At 43.9% G+C, this 20017-nt stretch overlaps 1 protein-coding gene across 1 annotated transcript; it reads right to left on the reverse strand.

The window, feature by feature from the left end:
* Window positions 1-218: 218 nt before the first annotated feature.
* Window positions 219-19781, reverse strand: LOC104025902 (myosin heavy chain, skeletal muscle, adult). Its single transcript, XM_075719479.1, has 38 exons — window positions 19578-19781; window positions 19346-19489; window positions 19096-19252; window positions 17706-17733; window positions 17496-17607; window positions 17310-17402; window positions 16067-16130; window positions 15876-15974; window positions 15679-15782; window positions 15460-15598; window positions 15090-15208; window positions 14844-14993; window positions 13782-13952; window positions 12502-12808; window positions 12310-12389; window positions 11789-11876; window positions 11579-11696; window positions 10680-10803; window positions 10458-10594; window positions 10102-10357; window positions 8845-9087; window positions 8563-8739; window positions 8331-8476; window positions 8152-8242; window positions 7673-8062; window positions 7396-7522; window positions 7134-7252; window positions 6484-6680; window positions 5890-6073; window positions 5638-5803; window positions 5339-5463; window positions 4821-5129; window positions 1995-2198; window positions 1501-1626; window positions 1235-1405; window positions 1044-1148; window positions 805-900; window positions 219-374 (listed from the first exon to the last, which is right to left on the reverse strand). The coding sequence occupies exons 1-38, from the start codon at window positions 19779-19781 to the stop codon at window positions 219-221; spliced, it is 5826 nt and encodes a 1941-aa protein (XP_075575594.1).
* Window positions 19782-20017: the final 236 nt, after the last annotated feature.

Genomic DNA, 20017 nt, shown 5'->3' on the forward strand with positions numbered 1-20017 from the left:
ACGCCTGAAAATCAATTGTTTGAAAACAACCAAAACTTAAGTAACTGCAGAATTGAATTCTAACAACCAAAAGCACTGCTTCTGCCGTGTATGCAAAGGAATCTATGGTTTTTATTCTCTAGACATTGACATAGTTACAAAGACTAATTACAGAGGAAAGTGACAGAGGGTTCACATTTTGTGCTTCCCTCAGGTCACTTTGCTGCCTCATGACGTCCTCACTCTTCCTCTCCTATCTTCTTGCTGTGAAACTCCCGGCTCTTCACTCGGAGCTTGTTGACCTGCGACTCTGCAATGTCAGCCCGCTCCTCGGCTTCCTCCAGCTCGTGCTGGATCTTGCGGAACTTGGAGAGGTTGACGTTGGACAGCTCCTCCTGTGCGGGGAGAGGCAGTTGGTGGTGAGGAGCCCAGGGCGGGCGTTTCGCTGCTGCTGCGCCTCGGCCTTGCAGGGCTGTGGCTCTTCCCGGGGGGAAGGCACAAACTTCCATCCCCCACCCACCACTGCTTACACATAAGCCTCACACAGACCGCCTCATCCCCCCTTATTGAGGACCCCACTGTGACGAGCTTCACCAGTACTGTGTCTCACTTCAGGAGCTATTTTGTCACTTGGATTTGTCATTTGTGTACTTATTCTCCCACTTGTTTGGTGCTCAGGTATCGGGGGGGTTATCTGGACAACAAAGACCCTAAACCCCTCGATTGTTGATCACCAGCATTTTCAAAATTTCTGATATTCATCTCCTCAGCACCTGTGTGACACCCACAGAAAGCAACGCTTGCCTATTCTCAAGCAATACTTACAGCCTCCTCAGCTTGTCTCTTGTACGATTTCACCTTCATTTGCAGCTTGTCCACCAGATCCTGGAGCCTGAGAATATTCTTCCGATCTTCCTCAGACTGGAGTGGTTGGTAAGCAGGAAAGAGAATGAATTACTGGTTTCCCACCACATGAGGTTAACAATTCCCCTTGGGGATGGTGTGTGCAAAATTTGACTTGCTGTGAGAAAACTCTGTCAGCCCAAGGAGGCCTCCTGCCTTACCTGGTAGGTCAGCTCCTTCACCCGCCTCTCGTACTTGCGCACACCCTTCACGGCTTCAGCGCTGCGCTTCTGCTCAGCATCAACCTCCCCTTCCAGCTCCCGCACCTGCAACGAGAAGCCCATCTGTGGAGCTCCCCTGGTCGTTACTCACATGACATGCTCACTCATGCACAACTGAAAGCCCTACGCACTCTGGCCTCCAGCTTCTGGATTTGCTTCTTGCCTCCCTTCAGCGCCAACTGCTCAGCCTCATCCAGACGGTGCTGCAGGTCCTTCACTGTCTGGTCGAGGTTCTTCTTCATCCTCTCCAGGTGGGCGCTGGTGTCCTGCTCCTTCTTCAGCTCTTCTGCCATCATGGCTGCCTGATGAGAGCAAAGGGTCAAAGCCGTTTTGGGGCTGGAGACGGTTTGGGGGAGAGTATATCCACCATCAGCAGTGAAAGGAGCCCCCAACTCACATCTGTGATGGCCTTCTTGGCCTTCTCTTCAGCATTGCGGGCTTCCTGGATCGTATCCTCCATTTCACTCTGAATTTGGGCAATGTCTGTTTCCAGCTTCTTCTTGGTGTTAATCAAGCTGGTGTTCTGTTGAACAACAAAAAATACTGTCCAGTTAGTTCCAAAACAGAGCACTTACTTAGAAATTTACTGTTAAATTTGAAGTTATCATCTATATATCTAATACTAGCATCCTCCTTCAAATTATGCATCTTGTCAGGTCATACACAGCTAGATAGCAGAGAGTCCTTAAAATTTTAAGCAGCACTTCTGACTCCTGTTAATGCAAACCTACTCATTTAGCTGTAATCCAGTTCTTTGTACAAGGGTAATAATTCCAGCCCAGGTTAAGTTTTTCATCACAAGAGATTATTTAAGAATTTACACAGATGAAAAATCTGGAAAGGAAAAAAAAAAAAAAAGGCTCTTGAGATTTTGAATCTCATTAATCTAACCTGAGTGTGGAGGAGCTGAACTCTCTCACTTGCATCCATCAGTTCCTGCTCAGCCACTTTCCTTGACCTCTCTGTCTGCTCCAGGGCTGCGCGTAGCTCCTCAACTTCAGCCTGCAACAGGTTTGCTCTGCGCTCCACCATGGCCACCTGCTCCTTCAGGTCCTCCTGTGTCCTGAGAGCATCGTCCAAGTGTATCTGGGTATCCTTTAAGAGAGGAAAGAGAAATTATAAGGTGGCACAACACTGTTGCACAATGGCAATTACCACCAGTCTAATAATTATTATGTCAGTATAATATGTGTATTTTTAGATATAGTATATATTTATATGCAGAATGATTATGTCAGTATATGCACAGTTATCTAAGAATGTGAGCATGAGACCGATACATGGTATTGCACACTGCCCCAGGCTGAGTGACAGCCCTGCCTAAATTTAAGGCTGTGCAAGGGGAAGGTAAGCCTGAATTCAAACTCCAGCTGACTGACACAAGCTACTTACAAGATGAAGGAAACTGGACCTTTGTCCCTGCTTGTGGCAGAAGAAAGAACCTTCTCCCATCCTCTGAAGTGCCCCTACATAACAGACATGGTGACAGGAAAAGTCAACCATGTAGAGCTGATCCAACCACCACCACCCACTTGCATTAGAACTAGTGCTACCAGAAAGGTACATAAGGTATTAGTAATTGGAGATTCCCCACTGAGAGGCACCAAAACACACATTTACCATCCAGACAATTTCTCTAGAGAAGTTTGCTACCTACAAGGACCTCGCATTTGTGATGTCACTGAGAGGCTGCCAAGTCTGGTGAACCCTCAGATTATCATCTGCTCCTACTATTCCATGTAGGCTTTAACGATATTGCAACTTATAAGCATCAAAAGAGACTATATGTCCCTCGGAACAATGTTAAAAGGATCTGGAGCACAGGTGGTGTCCTCCTCTATCCTCCCAGTCAGAGGAAGACGTTCAGGAAGGAATAAAATATTGAACAGGTTGTCTAGCTGTTGACCTGGCTGTCTAGCTGGTGCCATATTCAAGGTTTTGGCTTCTGATGATCATGGATCTACCTTTGAGGAGCTCAGTCTGTTGGGAGCTGATGGGATTCACCTGACCAAGTAGGGAAAGGGGGTCTTTGCCAACAAGCTGGCCAGAGCTTTAAACTAGACTTAGTGGGGGAAGGGGATGGAGTTTTGAGTAACAGAGAAGAGCCAGGGGCTGCTGATGTGTTAGGAAGCAACAAGGAAACATCTGTGAAATGCCCCAAAGGAATTAGGGTTTGTTCCTCTAAAAAGGTAATACAGTCGACAGCCAAACTGAAGTGTCTCTATACCAATGCACATAGCATGGGTAACGAACAGGAGGAGTTGGAAGCCACCATGCAGCTAGAAAGCTGTGATCTAATCACCGTCACTGAAACCTGGTAGGATGAATCACATGACTGGAGTGCTGCAATCAGCGGCTATAAACTGTTCAGAAGGGACCGGCAAGGAAGGAGAGGTGGGCAGGTTGCCCTCTGTGTAAAAAATGGATCAATTGCCCAGAGCTGTCTTTGAAGAACGGTGATGAGCCAGGTTGAGAGCTTATGAGTAAAGATTAGAGGTCAAGCCAACAAAGAAAACCTAGTGGGTGGTGTTTGTCAGAGGCCACCGGGCCAAGGGGAGCCTGTTGACGAAGTGTTATTACTTCAACTATGGGAAGCATCACGCTCGCAGGCTCTGATCCTGCTGGGGGACTTCAGTCACCCTGACATCTGCTGGAAAAGCAGCATAGCAAGCTGTAAGCAGTCCAGGAGACTCCTGGAGTGAATCAAGGGCAATGTCTTCATCCAGGGGATAGACAGCCCAACCAGAGGAGAAGCGTTACCGGACCTGTTGCTTACCAACACAGAAGAACTAGTTAGAGATGTCAAGATTGGTGGCAGCCTGGGATGCAGTGATCACACCCTCGTGGTATTCACAGTCTTGAGGGATATGGGCCAGATGAAGAGTAGGGTCAAGACCCTGAACTTGGAGAGCGGGCTTTCAGTTGTTTAAGGAATTACTGGGTGGGACCCCCTGGGAAACTGCCCTCAGGGATAAAGGAGCAGAAAAGAGTTGGCAGCCCTTTAAGAACATTTTTCTCAGCGTGCAAGAGCTCTCAGTTCACATGTGTAAGCAATCAGGCAAGGAAGGCAGGAGAACAGCATGGCCGAGTAAGGACGTCCTGGTCAAACTGAAGTGTAAGAAGGAAAAGCGTGGGCAGCAGAACCAAAGACGTGTAACCTGGGAAGAATATAGGGATGCTGCCTGGATGTGTAGGGATAGGATCAGGAAAGCAAAGGCACCGCTGGAGCTGAATTCCTGTTGTATTAAGCTTTGGTGTGGCCTCACCTTTAGTATTGTGTGCAGTTCTGGGCCCCACAATTTAAAAAGGTTGTTAAGGTACTTGAATGCATCTAGAGGAGGGCAACAAAGCTGTTGAAACGGCTGGGAGGCATGTCCTCTGAGGAGCAGCTGAGGACACGGGGTTTGGAGAGAAGGGTGCTGAGGGGTGACCTCATTGCTCTCTTACAGCTTCCTGAGGAGGGGAAGTGAAGAGGGAGGTGCCGATCTCTTCTTCCTGGTATCCAGTGACAGGACATTGTGGATGCCCCATCATTGGAAGTGTTCAAGGTCAGGTTGGACAGGGTCTTCAGCAGTCTAATCTAGTAAAAGATGTCCTTGCCCACGGCAGAGGGGCTGGACTAGATGATCTTTGAAGGTCCATTTCAACCCAAACTGTTCTATGATGCAATGATTAGACAAGCTAGACACCTACAAGCACGTCCTTAGCCTAACACACCTTGAGCACTGCCTGTGTGTTTCTCAGGTTCTTTTGTGCCTCTGCAGCCACGCGGTTGGCATGGCTCAGCTGGATCTCCATTTCATTCAGGTCTCCCTCCATCTTCTTCTTCAGACGCAGGGCTTCATTCCTGCTCCTGATCTCAGCGTCCAGGGTGCTCTGCATGGACTCCACAACTCGGAGGTGGTTTCTCTTCAGCTGGTCAATTTCCTCATCTTTCTCTGCTATCTTCCTGTCAATCTCAGACTTCACCTGGTTGAGCTCAAGCTGGAGGCGCAGGATCTTCCCCTCTTCATGTTCTAGGGAGGCCTGAATAAGAGAGAAACACTGTATCAATAAAAGGATTTTTTCCTACAGCTGTTCTCTTCCAAACTACCTCCTACACAGAAAAATGGGACTATTTTGCGCTGGATGATGTGGAAACTGAGGCCTTGACTTTCCTTGACAGTCCCAAGCTTTTATCTCTCACACTGCTCCTCAGTACCCCTCTCTGGAAAACAATGATAATGGGCATGTACCTCAGCTTCCTCCAAGGCAGCCTGGATTTCAGATTTCTCCTGCTCAATCTGCTTCTTTACTTTCTCTAGCTCGTGAATCGCTTTTCCTCCCTCAGCAATCTGCTCCGTGAGGTCGGAAATCTCCTCTGCAAGGAAAGGTGAAAAGTGGCATGGTCAGGCACAGTGCCGAATGGGGAATGGCCCTGGTGCACCAAGGTGACAGGCATCTTCTTGTCACTGCAAGGCCCAGACCCACCTAGTGTGGTAGATAGACAAGCTTGTGGGAAAGCCCTGCCAGGAGCAGAGGGCCAGGGACTTACGCTGCAAGTTCTTGTTCTCACGCTTCAGCGTTTCCAGGTGATCCAAGGACTCCTCATAGGCATTCTTCATCTTAAACAGCTCCGTGCTGAGAGAGCGAGACTCCTTCTGGGAGGCTTCCAGCTCAGCCTGCGTTTCCTCATACTTCTGCTTCCATTCTGCCAGGATCTGGAGAGAAACAGGGCCTCAGCATGGATGTGGCAATCAGGAGGGGATGCTCTGCCCAGGAGCCCCAGGTCTGGAGCCCAAAAGACCTTGTCAAAGTTCTTCTGCTTCTTATCCAGAGCTGCGCAGGCAGCATTTGATCGCTCCACGTCAATCATCAGGTCCTCCACTTCATTCTGCAGCCGCTGCTTTGTCTTTTCCAGGGAGGCACATTTGGCATTGACAGCTTCGACGTGTTCCTCTGCATCCTGCAGGCGCTGTGCCAGCTTCTTCCTGGGAGGAGATAAGCACAGCTCCAGGTTAGAGCTTAGAGGGGAGCCAATTTTGTACTGTTCATGAGAGGGCCTGTTTGGGGGCTTTGAGCCTAGCGCTTTTCACAGTGTTTTTTCTGTTCCAAGACTGCGTGCAGCCTAAAGGGTCTATCACTTCTGTGTCCTAGCACCTACTGAGTATTCGGCTCATCTTAGCCTTTCTAGCCCTAATGGCTACGTTTGTCCTTCCAAACTACACTTTTTCCACCACACACTTTTCCTCTCTCTCCCTCTCTCCGCTTTACCACACAGACAGTATATCCCTGCCTTCGTCCCACTGCTGTCCCAACCCACTCTCAGAGACTCCAATTTCCAGTTTCCCTTGACAGTCTCAGTCTTCTCCAGGCATTCGACTTCCCACTTCCCACGTACTTGGCCTCCTCCAGCTCCTCTGTGCGCTGAATAGCATCTGTCTCGTATTTGGTTCTCCACTGGGCCACTTCGCTGTTGGCCTTGGACAGGGCACGCTGCAGCTCCCCCTTGGCTTCCTGCTCCTCCTCATATTGTTCCCGGAGCAAGTCACAGTCATGGCGAGCAGACTGCAAGGCGTGGGCCAGGGCGTTCTTGGCCTGTGGGGGCATTGGGGTTGGTAACCTGAATACTTGTCCTGAGATGCCTCTTGACAGTGAAATTAGAATGAAACTCTAATTAGGCAAATGCAAAGCTGGGCGCTGATGAAGCCTTCATCAACGTGTTCTGGAAGACCAGGATGTGTTAGTGACAGGTGCACTGGGGACAGTAGTCTGCTGTTTCTGTAAATGTTTTGACATATGTGTCTGAATCCTGTCTTAGAGAGTATTGCCAGATTCTCACAAAAGCCTTGTGGACGACTGCCTCCAGCATCAAAATCATTACGCGTCCTTCCCCCTCTAGCTTATGAGTTGGGGTATGTGCATTACTGGTGTTCCATCCAGTACTACGTGTGTTTGGGTAAAGAATATTGAACCGATCTTGGGTAAGACAGGATTCCCCAGATGCGTTTAGGGGTGATGTACGTTGTGGACAGTAGGGTACTTCCAGACCTTTATTTCTTCCTCCAGATGTCTCTTGAGTTCCTCAATCTGTTGGGTAAATCCTTGCTTGCCCCTGGACAGCTGAGAAATCAGAGCGTCCTTTTCCTCCACCTGGCGTGAATATTCACCTGGGAAGGGTAAAGTGAAAAGAGTAACTAGACTATTAATAATATGACGGTTTTTGCCTGTAAACCCATGTAATCAGGAGTGGCCTGGTATCCTCATGGAGTGCAGATCCTCGCATTGCACCTCAGGAATGCAGATGTCTCACCTGATTCTGTCTGCAGACGAGCTCTTTGAGTATTGAGGTCATTGATCATACGCTGATTCTGCTCCTCCTTAGTTTTGATCTCACTCAGCTGGTCTTCCAGAGTGCGGCACATCTTCTCCAGATTTGCCTAGGTAGCAAACACAAGGAAGGAAAGAGATGAACACCTGGACTCTACCTTATCCTCACAGCAGGGATTATTTTATGAGAATGTGGCTGGTAGATGTAGCCTGTGTGCCGTACCTTGGCCCTGTGAGTGTGTTCTACTGCAATTCTATACCTTGGCTTTGGAGACTGACTCCATGTTACTGGCCAAGTCGTCAATCTCCATCTTCAGCTCACTCTTCTCCTTCTCCAGCTTCTGCTTCACTCGTTGCAGGTTGTCGATCTGCTCCCCGAGCTCAGCTGTGCTGTCCGCATGCTTTTTCCGCAGGGCGGCAGCCGTGGCTTCGTGCTGCAGCGTGGCCTCTTCGAGGTCGCGGCGCATCTTCTGGAATTCTGCCTCACGCTTCTTGTTCATCTCGATCTGAGCTGTGGTAGCCCCTCCTGCTTCTTCCAGGCGCTCGCTGATCTCCTCTAGCTCCCTCGAGAGGTCAGCCCGATGCTTCTCTGCTTTTGCCCGAGAGGCACGTTCAGCCTCAATTTCCTCTTCCAGTTCCTCAATGCGAGCCTGGGGAACATTTAGGGACCCTTCACACCCATGGCCTCCTCCTACCTGACCTGAGACTGGGTGGGAGAGGGGAAGGAACACAGACTTGCCTGCAGCTCCTTGATCTTCTTCTGCAATTGCATGCCCAGGGCTTGCTCATCCTCGATTTTGCTCTGGATCTGGCTGATTTCAAAGTCTTTCCTTTGCACAAAGCAAACCGTGTTAGTGCCTGAACACAACCACCCAAGTGCGCCAGCCCAGCACTCAGGTGCCCCACAGCCACACTTACTTCTTCAGTTTCTCATCCAGCTGCTGCTTATCATTTTCCAAGTCCATTATGCTGTCATTTGCCAGCTTCAGGTCTCCTTCGAGTTTCCTCTTAGCTCTCTCAAGGTCCATGCGCAGTTTCTTCTCTTGCTCCAGGGACCCTTCCAGCTAAAAAGAACAAAGCCATCAGTGCTCTGCTGCCTACGCTTTCCTCTACAAAGTTTTCCGTTTCATTTAGCTATACATGTGCTTACATCGTCCACTTGCTGCTCCAGCTTGGTCTTAGCTTTGGTCAGAGTATTGACTTTGTCCTCTTCTGCCTGCAGGTCATCCAGTGTCTGCTGGTGGGCCTCTTGGAGGGCTTTCTTCTCTTTTGTCAGCTTGGCAATGGTCTCGTCCAGGGCTGCCATCTCCTCTGTGAGGTTCTTCACCTTGCAGAAGAAGGGAGCAAATGTAAGTAAAGGAAGTAGATACCGAAGTCCTGTAACAGCACAGTGCTCCTTTCTGGAGCGCGAGTGACAGCTTGTGCCTTATACCTTGTTTTCGGTGGCGTGTTTTTCCTTCTCAACCTTGGCCAGCGTTAACTCCAGGTCATCAATATCTTTCTTGAGCTCTGAACATTCATCCTCCAGTTTCCTCTTCTTGGCTGTCAGCTCAGCATTAATTTCCTCCTCGTCCTCAGCCCTTTCAGTCACCTCCTTAATTTTGGCTTCCAGCTGGATTTTGGTTTTGATGAGCTGATCACATCTTTCCTCAGCATCAGCTAAAGCATCAGCCTCCTGTTAGAGAAACATATTTTTGTTTGCTAATCCCAAGTTTTAGCAAAAGCTGAGTAGAAAAAGGGTATTTCCTTTTCCTTTCCAAGCAACATGGAATTATTATTTTGTATTATCTTGTGGGAAATTATTTTTGCATTGCCTCTTTTAAATCAGAGTCGGTTTTTGTTCTGGTTTTTTGGGGGTTTTTCTGTTTGGTTTTTGTGGGTTTTTTTTTTTTTTTCCTCTCACCAAGTATTCTTTCTTGTTGTATTTATAGAGAAGGTATCTAAATATATAATTTTTTTTTTTTCCTAAGGATTTTGATTACTGTCCCTGAAAGTTAGTATCTGAATACCATTGTGCACAGATCTTTTTGTTTTATCTCTCTAAAAGCTTTTCTTTCCAAGACTTAGTTAGAATTCGTCTTCTTTGTTCCAGATAAATTGGTACATAATCTAGATGCAATTAGTGGTTTCCATTTGAATCTGACTTTATTTTGAAGCTTTGGAGTAGACACTTAAAGACACAAGAGCATTGTGTAAATATTGCCAAATCTTTTGACCTTCCAAAGGACATTGGAGACACACATGGGGCTGACAGTTAGAATGTAGAGGGTATTTGTGTCTTCCTGGAATAGTAGCTGCAGGAGGACAGGTGAGGTACCATGTATCATAAGAAACAACATAAGGCTCTTTTACTTAGGCAACTGATTAAAACCAGAGTGAGCAGTCAGCTGAATTGCTCTCCAGACTCTGTTAACTGTATATATGAAATCTCTAGTGACTACAGCTGGACCTTATATTGTGAGCTTGCAGGGAGCAACATACCTATAGGCACAGAGACTTAAAAAGTCATTCCCAGGTTAGAACCTCATATTATAATGTTGACAGTGACTGGTCTGAATTTTACCTTTAGTGATTCAGATTAAAACATTTTCTAAGGAAATTTAGTGTGCAGTGTGAGAGTTCCATACTATGAGACAGAATTTAGACCTTACTTATTTTCCCCTAGAAGAAATATACTAATAATACTCACAGCCTGCACTTGGAGCTGCAGGTCATTTTTCTCCTGCAGCAAAGAAACCATTTTCTCCTCCAGCTCCTTCCTCTTTGCCTCAGACTTTGCAAGATCTTCCTTGGTTTTCTCAAACTCCCCCTTCATGTTGGCCATCTCCTTCTCAGATTCTGCACTCTTCAGCAAGGGCTTGATCTTGAAGAACAGCTTCATCCAGGGCCAGTGCTTGACGTTCATGAATGCACGAACGTTGTACTGGATGCAGAAGATGGATTCCCTGAAGCATAATTAAAATGTAAATTGCATATTTTCAGTATGATGAGTGCCAACACTTTCCCCCAAGTACAGTAATTTAACTGAAGATGAAGAATGTCTACCTCCTCTCCACCATTCTCTGGTACTCCACTCTCATCAGGAAGCCCCTGCACCTGGCCTGTGTGCGAGTGATGAGCTGTGCCAGTTTCTCATCCCTCATCTCCTCCAGGAGTCCCAGCAGCCCAGCTTTGAAGAACACCTTGAGAAAGGGAATGTTTCCACACATCACTGTCAGGTAGAGCAAAGCAGAGGCACACAGTGAGTGAGTCAAGGAGGGTTTGTACCTTGGTGTGGCCAAATTTGTACTGGGTGTGGTCGACATCAATTGACCCAAGAAGCTTCTCAGAAGCCTTCTTGCTATCAATGAACTGTCCCTCTGGGATAGCACTGGCATTAAGCACCTTGTATCTGTGAAATGAGAGGAAATATGAGTTAAGGTAATCTCAAGTCATAAGGTTATACTGTTTATTGAAATTAAGGGCAACCTTTGCAGCAGGATCAGGCTGAGGAAGTTGGAATTCCATCCCTTGTTTGAAGATACAGTTCTAATGAAGTCCTAATCTGATAACAAAATTAAGGAAACTTTTACTGTCTTTAGGTGATCAGTCGTAGATGAAAAGAGGACACTTATCTCCAGCCATTTCAGCCCAATACCTTTTTCACTTAAACTATGCCGTAGAAAATTGCTAGAGAGGAACATTGCCACTATGCATATAGGAGGAAAGCACCTTCCCCTGAAACTTGCGGCTGATGCAATGGCCAAAGCACTCTATCTGAGTTTGTAATTTTTGTCTGAGAAAGTATTGTAGCCACATCTGCATTTTTTAATCTTGTGAGCATTGGCTTGTAATCTTGTAGCTCTTGTACTACAAGTAGTACAATAGTACAATAGTACAAGCTATTGTACTTCCATATTCAGAGACACTGGCATTCCGAGACATGACACACAGAGTTGTGTGCTGAATAGCAATCAGTGAGGACACCTGACTTATCTCTTCATTTCTCAACAATTTCTCTTTTGCTAGCCATACATGTTGCTTTTAGTTGTACATTTCAGCTTTTTCCCCTTCTTTCAGTTATGATGAGATAGAGTTGGCATTAAAAAACAACCAGAAATGTTAAAATAGTTATGATGTATAACTTATGCAGTGAAGACAGAATGGAGAGCAGAAAGGAAACGGACCTCTGTTTGAAGTCTGCATAGAGAACTCTGCTGGGGAATCCCTTCCTGCAAATTCTGATGCCTTCCAGCACACCGTTACACCGCAGCTGGTGAAGTACCAGTTCATGCTCCATGGCTCCTAGCAATGCAGAGCATAAATGAATACCAGTTTCCACTGTAGAGGGGAATGGCTGTATCAGAGGAAGTTTTCTTTCTGCCTGAGCGTCTTACCAGGTGTTTTTGTTTCATTTGGGATGATGCAACGGACAAAATGGGGGTGAGTGCTCCGTAGATTGGTCATCAGCTTGTTTAGATTCTCCTGTGGGACCATGATTTAGTGTGTGTTTATATGAAATATGGGAAAACTAACTCGTAGGTTCTTTGAACCTAGGCCTATCAATTGAGATGCACTGGGCTGAAAATTATCAACTGATAATACCTCAACCAATAGCTATATCCCCTTTGATTATGAACATTGAACATCACCTTTTAGGATAAGAAAAAAAGTTGCCATCAACTGAATGAGAGTTAGGGGGTGGGTACTTCATAGTTTTGTCAGAAAATTCATGTTTATTTTAAGTGTAAGTTTAGGACTTTACAGTATCATTTTTCATTCCATAAGGTTGGTTTAGGTTTTTTTAATGATGATACGATCAAAAGTTGTTAGGTTGGTTTTTTTACTGTGGTTGAGCCAGTTGAAAGTGCAGTTTAATTGTAATTTGCATAGATGAAATTATAAAGTATTTAGTTACCCGGAAAAGAGCTGAGACCGTCTGGAAGGAAGAACCCTTCTTCTTGCCACCTTTCTTGCTGCCACCACCACCACTAGCCTCTGATAAAGGGAAGATAATGAAACATTTATGGCTTTGGGGCCCATTCATGATTCCACAGTTTTGAAGAACCACTGTACATTATGCAAAGGGATGACATGTCAGAGAACTGACCTGCCTCTCCACCAGCAGAGGCAAAAAGTAATGCCAGTGTCTTCACAGATGATTTCTGATACAGCCCAATGACAGTTTCATTTAGAGGGTCCTTGTTCTTTTCAAGCCAGCCAGTGATATTGTAGTCCACTGTACCAGCGTAGTGCACCAGGGAGAAGTGGGCCTCAGCCTTGCCTTTGCCAGGCTTGGGCTTCTGGAAGTTGTTGGACTTGCCCAGATGCTGGTCATAGAGCTTGTTCTTGAAAGAGGTGTCAGTTGCCTTGGGGAACATGCACTCCTCTTCCAGGATGGAGAAGATACCCATGGGCTGGAAGAAGCAGCAAAAAATAACAGCAATAAAATACAGATCTGCCTTCAGAAAGAGACTGCAGTAAGGCACAGGAAACTGAGAAACGGATTAAATTTTTGGATCAAAAATGGATCAAATCTTTGTTAAGTTTTGCACATGCAGTTCTAGACAAAATACGAATTTGTGTCTGAAACATGCATTTTAGAACTGATAGTGTCACAATAATCATACAAAGTTTTCTAAATTATTTGGAAACTCTGATGAATCAAAAGGAGATTTTTATTTTTTGCATTAATACTTTCCCAAGGTAAATTTATGTAGATGAAAGTGTCTTACTAACATCGACCTTTGTTCAACAGATCTACAGATTTTTCAGCTACATCCTGAAATCTTATTTTTCATGAGATATCTGTTTTTCCATTCCTGTACAAGAGGATGTTACACAAAACAGTGTCAGCCCATCGTGATGGTTTTATTCATCCCTGTTCATCCAGTAACTTTTTTCTATATAGACCTATGATTTTACTTAGAAATTGTGTTTCAGAAATCACAGTATTAATATTGAAATCATAATCATAACACTGAAAATTGTGTCTGTGTTTCTGAAGAGATCTTTCATCTTTATAGACTAGAAAACACACCTACAGAGAATCCCTGCCATGAAATTATGTGTGATCACATTAATTCTTGTATTACCAAACAAGCAAAATTACAGCTAATTTTTTAAAAAATGCATACTAATATAGTTAATGGATAACCTAAAGGTGCCTCATTTGTAGCCTAATCACAAAGGTAGTTAGAAATTTCTTTCTCAATACATATGATATTTGAAATGAAAAGGTACTTTTTGAATATAAATAACCAGGAAATTAAATGGATAATAATAGGTAGGTTTGTGAAGCATTATGGCAAGAAAAAATAAGGCTGAAGAAAAATCCTAAAATCCTGTCACAAAGAAGAAATAACAAAGTGTTAAATGTAATGAACATACTTTTTCAATGAGCTCAATGCAGGCAGCCAGATCCATCCCAAAGTCAATGAATGTCCATTCAATTCCCTCCTTCTTGTACTCCTCCTGCTCCAGCACAAACATGTGGTGGTTGAAGAACTGTTGCAGTTTCTCATTGGTGAAGTTGATGCACAGCTGCTCCAGGCTGTTGAACTGCTCAGTGCAAAGACAAGATTTATTCATTCTCAAGATGAAATGGAAGCCTGTATAGCTTTCTCCTGTGCACTCAGAATCCTATGCAGGGATGCCCAGTTAAAATGAAGATTTTTTAAATGTTAAAACAACCCATTAACTATTTTTAAAGAGGTTGTAGGCTTTTTTGCTCTTTGCTACCTGAATGATGTTTACATATATAATTTATTTTTAAATCAAATTCTGAAATGATTTGGTAGTCTTATACCTATCAAGGTGCAATTTACATCACTCTTTTCTCTTGTATAATGTAAATTATCCCATTGCCCTTAGAAAAAAAAATAGACATTGTCAGTGTTTACCAGTCCTGGTTTGGACTCAGGTACCTTCCCCAAATGTCTATCAAACTTCTCTGTCTGCACTAAAGGCAGCCAATGCTTTGGCTCTTCAGAAGTAAAGGATATATATAGCTGTCTTTTTCCAAAGCCTTGGCACAATTTTGTGTGGGACTTAAGTCTACCTTTCTGTTCCTACATTCTGTGATATTGTATCTTCAGTATTTATGTGCTATTTGTCAATGGATTTTTTTAATACTAAGCTAAAATAATTGAAAACTTACAACATTTGTGCTAATAATGTAAAAGGCAGCTGCTGCTTCTTTGTGTATCACACAAAGCTATTACATACAGATCCATTGAAGCTCATGGATTGTGCTGGAGAAAACGTAATGATGTATAAAAGGAAGGAAAGCATTTCTAGAAAATAAAAAATAAACTTTTTTAAAAAAATGCAAAACTTAATTTGAAATTGGAAGTTAATGGAATGTTTTTAAAAAAACTAACCATAGTTCTCCGGTTTCTCTTGAGCCCTAATTGTTTTTTCAAGATTTTATATGATTTCTGTGGTACTTGCATCAAAGATCTCGAAGCCAGCAATGTCCAGGACACCAATGAAGTACTGTCTGGGCTGCTTCGTATCCAGCTGTTGGTTGATGCGAACAACCATCCACAGAAACATCTTCTCATAGACAGCCTTTGCAAGAGCACCCACTGAATTGTTCACCTAAAACAAAGAAGAATGCAGCAGAAGAAAAACAATATCTGGAGCAAATAATAAGAGACACAAGCCAGAGGTTCTCAGTCACCAGCTGTTTGTTACCTGCTGCACGGTTTGACCCTTGGTCACATATTCATTCCCAACCTTGACTCGGGGGTAGCAGAGGGCCTTGAGCAGGTCAGCTGAGTTCAGACCCATCAAATAGGCAGCTTTGTCAGCAACTATACACAAAGAGAGAGGGAGACAGTGACAGAGAAGTGATCATTGAAAGTGGATGTCATCGAAGAGGTAGCTGTAGGTTTCAGCACTGCAATCTTGTCATAGCTTGAAGGGAAATTTAGAAGCATAAGTATTATGGAAGCTGAGATTTATGTCTTTATGAAAGTAAATTGGAGCAAGATATCTGAATGCCAACTGCCTATGGAACTGTTTCTGTTATTCCCAATGACAGCGTTCTAGATTTTGTTAATACCTTCTGTGCCATCTGGCTCTGCCTGTTCCTCACGCTGCTTCTGCTTGAACTTCAAGTTCCCATAGTGCATGACTGCTCCTGTCAGCTTGTAAATGGCTGTTTTCTCATCAGAAGTGAAACCCAGGATGTCAATGGCACTCTGGCAACAGAATGAGTCAAATGAACCTCTAGGCCGTTACATGGAACTTTCACTATACCAATATGCTCCATGTCACTTACATCTGTAGCTATCAGCTCCTCCTGGTCATTAATGCTGGCAACACTGATCTCACCTTGACTCACAAATTGGTAGTCATATGGGTTGGTGGTAATGAGGAGCATGTCTGTAAAGAGGAATAAGACATATCTGGGCATAAGAATGAAGATAAATGTTAAACACGCTCAGATTCCATCAAACAATTTATAATACTTCCTACCAATTAGCTCTGGCTTTTTGTTGGACATGATCTGATAGAATATGTGGTAGCTTCTTTCTGCCTTGAGCTGGAAAGTGACTCTGGACTTCTCAAGCAGATCTAGCAAGGATGGTAGGGCAGAGTTAGGCCTGAGAAAGTACACTGAAGTGGAAAGGGAGGAAGGAACGTGATCAAGTCAGGAGGTCTCTTACATGTTTCAATGTCAGCAGAAGCCAGTTTGCCTGTGGCTCCGAAGTGGATTCGAATGAATTTGCCCTTTAGAAGGGAAAGAAAAATGGCATTTTGACACTTCACTAAGACTGTAAGTATGTAACCTTACATTCTCCATAGAAGACAGAAGTTAAACTTAGAAGTTGTTTTGATTTTTTCTTATTTTTCTTAAAAAAAGAAAAACAACAACAAAAAACCCACACAGGAACCTGTCTATATCTCTCTATAGAGATGTATCTCTACATCTATGGCAATACTAAGATAAAGATCTGAGCTGAGCTATTGCTATGTAGTGGGTAACCCTGAATGCAAAGGAACAACAAAACCACTAAGCAAGCCTTTTATTAGGTCATTTATGGCTCAATTCAAACAGATGGGTATAGAGAAAGCCAAGATGCAGTCACTTATTTTTAATCAGATAGGATGCTGTGAAGGTGGATTTTGGTGGTGTAAATGTTAAATGATCTTTTTGGATCTTGCAGAAAAGTGGAAGGCAGCTGTTATTTTCTGAGTGGTGGGGATAGGGGCAACACACCCAGAACATAGAACTTTAGGCTGAGGCTGTGCACTGCTGGTGTGATTTCTCAAGGACATTCACAGCTTATATAATAACATTTACCAATTGTTTTTTGCATTTAAATGATCAAAAGGACATGTCATAGGGTAGTTTAGTTTCTGATAGGAAATCTTGAATACAGTTTTGTCCCTATCCCTTCCCAGACAACTTGTATCAAGGTCTGAAGTCAGATTAATAGACCTGCCCGGTTCTGTGTCTAAAAAATCAGAGATTCATATTTTTGCTGATCTGGTGCAGGCAATTTCCATCCTGTGTGTCTGCCTTTTTGTCCGTCCGTCCGTCCCTCCCTCCATTTCTCCCTCCCTCCCTTCATTCTGCATTATATCAATTTACACAAATTTGTATCTACAGTCTGTACGACAGATGCCAGGAGTATGTGTATATATATATTTTTTATAAATATTAAATAATATAGATATTTATACAGATTTAAATGATCCCCCTTTGTATATATTTGTTTGCTGTACTACACTTTTTTACTTTGCTAATTAGATAGTCTAGTTAGATAGTTTTTAGCTGACAAAAATGTGAGGAAAATATTATTTTAATGAATACAATCATCTGACCATCACACTTCCGAAGTGACAGTTTCTGTTCTGACATCCTTGTTCACCTCTAAATGTCAAATTCTGTCATCAAAAACTTACAAAGCGTGAGGAGTTGTCATTCCTCACGGTCTTGGCATTTCCAAAGGCCTCCAGCAGTGGGTTGGCGCTGATGATTTGATCCTCAAGCGTTCCCTACAGGACAATAATTATTGCTGGTTATCCTTTCTAAAAACCATGTCAGGAACAGAGAAAAGCATTGATTCAAGCCAGTGTCTATTAATTTGCCTTCATTTTGCCTGACTGCTCCTCTTTCTTCTTATCCCCACTAGCTGCAATTGTTGCAAAGTACTGGATGACACGCTTTGTGTTCACAGTCTTCCCTGCACCAGATTCTCCACTGTGAAACCAAAGAGAGAAGCAGAGGGAGTGTGGTCAGGCAAGAGGTCCCCTGGCATCAGGCAGCCCCGCAGGGACCTGAGCAGGGAATGTACATACGTGATCAGGATTGACTGGTTCTCGCGATCTGTGAAAGATGCAGAAATAAATAGACTTCATAAATGAGGAACACAAAAAGACTGAAAATTAATGCAGTAAATGTAAGTTATGACAAGCAAAATGTCTGCATGCTTTTTCCTTTGCTTATTAGTAAGAGTTTTTAAAAATTCAATTATTTGCAAAGTAATGCTTTTCCTGGAATACTCCCTCCAGCTCTGGGGTCTCCAGTGCAAAAAAGACATGGACCTGTTAGAGTAGGTCCAGAAGAGGGCCATGAAGATGGTCTGAGGTCTGGAACATCTCTCCTATGAAGAATGGCTGAGAGAGTTGGGGTTGTTCAGCCTGGAGAAGAGAAGGCTCCAGGGACACCTCATTGCAGCCTTTCAATATATAAAGGGGGCTTACCAGAAAGACAGAGAAAGACTTTTTACCAAGGCCTGTAGTGACAGGACAAGGGGCAACAGTTTTAAACTAGAAGAGTGTAGGTTTAGATTGGATATAAAGAAGAAATATTTCATGATGAGGGTGGTGAGCCACTGGAACAGGCTGCCCAGAGAAGTTGTGGATGCCCTATCAGTAGAAGTACTCCAGGTCAGGTTGGACAGAGCTTGAGCAACGTAAACTAGTGGAAGATGTCCCTCCCAAAGCCAGAGGGAATGACTACATAATTTTTAAAGGTCTTTTCCAGCCCAAACCATTCTATGATTCTATGAACATTGAAAACCCTTGAAGGGACATTTGTTTCTTCCCTACAGTGCTCTTTACAGTCTTTTTTCTCCTGCATACAGTAAATTGTTTCTGGTTTTGTTGTTTTACTTTTCTGCTGCACAGACTGTATTTAGAGCAGAAGTAGAGAAAAGGAGAGTAAGGACCCACGACAAAGGAATCTTGAGCATGGCTAATTGTTCTGAACCCAATAGCACAGAGAAATAAAAGAATGAAAAGGTGGATGCAAAGCTAGCAGCAATATATAATTCTATTTCATTTTTTCATGTCATGGTTTTATCAAGGCAAATCTGAACATTTGTGATATTGATGTTTCCTGTAGGCCTTTGATGAATTAACTTCACATTGTTAGACAGAATTTTTACATCACATATGGATTTCATACCCTGTTCACTTTCACTATTTCATTACAGACATAATTATATTCCTTACTCCACCTAGTCCATTTGGCTTATTGTTTTTCCAGACACACTAAATATCTGTGGTAGTATACTTCCTTTTTAGAAATACTGACATGAAAAAATCTTTTAAATTAGCAGTGATTAAAGCTATGACTGAAATAAAACTCTAATGATATGTTAAGGAAATATCAGCATATTTATCAGGGAAATTATGTGATTACTTTTAAAATGCCTTTTTGATAGAATAACTGAGAGCCACTCACCAGTTAACATGAACTGATAGGCATTGTCAGAGATGGAGAAGATGTGGGGGGGGGCCTCCTGGCGCTTCTTGCCTCGGTAGGCCAACACCACTGCCGGGTTGTACACCGGCAGCCACTTGTAGGGGTTGACAGTGACACAGAAGAGACCTGAGTAGGTCTGCAAGGAAGGGAGACAGCACATGGGTTTCCACTTATCCTGGCAGAGCAGTTCCTCCTAGCTACCCAAAGGAAGACTGCTGCTGGTACTTACGTAGATCATCCAGGCTGCATAACGCTCTTTGAGGTTGTACAGCACAGCGGGTTCGTGGAGGTGGGTCATCATGGCCATATCCTCAATTTTATCGTACTTGGGAGGGTTCATGGCAAAGATTTGATCTTCCTTCACAGTCAAGGTCTGTCAGAGGAAAGAAAGGTACATGCATGTCAGTTAAGATCTCCGAGTGGGAATTTAATGCTGCTTGTAAATGTTGCATTTTACCCACCTCTCCAGCTTCAGTCTTGACGGTGACCTTGCCTGATTCTTTGCTCTGGATTGTCCCTTTCACAAAGGATTCCTTAGGATGCACCACAAAGACAGATGTCTTGGCATCAAAAGGCTTGTTCTGGGCCTCAATTCTCTCCTTTTCTGACTTTCGGAGGTAAGGAGCTGCCTCTCCAAAGATGGCCATCTCAGAGTCTGATGACATGGCTGTACTTTATGGAAGGGTAGAGGCAGAGAACACTGTGGAAGAGCAGATATGTTGCCCACATGAGTCAACATTTTTTGTTGCCACACAGTTTATTGACAAACTTAGAGTGTCACTGAATGTGTGATTTGGGAAGAATCTCAGGTAGTTCTTTGGTTCACCTTCCTGTGCAAAGCAGGACAAATGCTGGATCAAGTTCCCCAGAACTTTTTCCAGTGAAGTTTTTATTATCACCA

This window comes from Pelecanus crispus, chromosome 12 (assembly GCF_030463565.1).
Source record: "Pelecanus crispus isolate bPelCri1 chromosome 12, bPelCri1.pri, whole genome shotgun sequence".
Taxonomy (NCBI): Eukaryota; Metazoa; Chordata; class Aves; order Pelecaniformes; family Pelecanidae; genus Pelecanus; species Pelecanus crispus.

Excerpts from the sequence above, each read along its gene's own strand:
- LOC104025902 (XM_075719479.1), bottom strand. The coding sequence starts at position 19,781 with ATGTCATCAGACTCTGAGATGGCCATCTTTGGAGAGGCAGCTCCTTAC. Across the intron at positions 7,253-7,395 it reads TCGTCTGCAGACAGAATCAG|GTGAATATTCACGCCAGGTG; the intron begins GTGAGACATCTG and ends TACCCTTCCCAG. Across the intron at positions 6,074-6,483 it reads GAGGAGCTGGAGGAGGCCAA|GAAGAAGCTGGCACAGCGCC; the intron begins GTACGTGGGAAG and ends ATCTCCTCCCAG.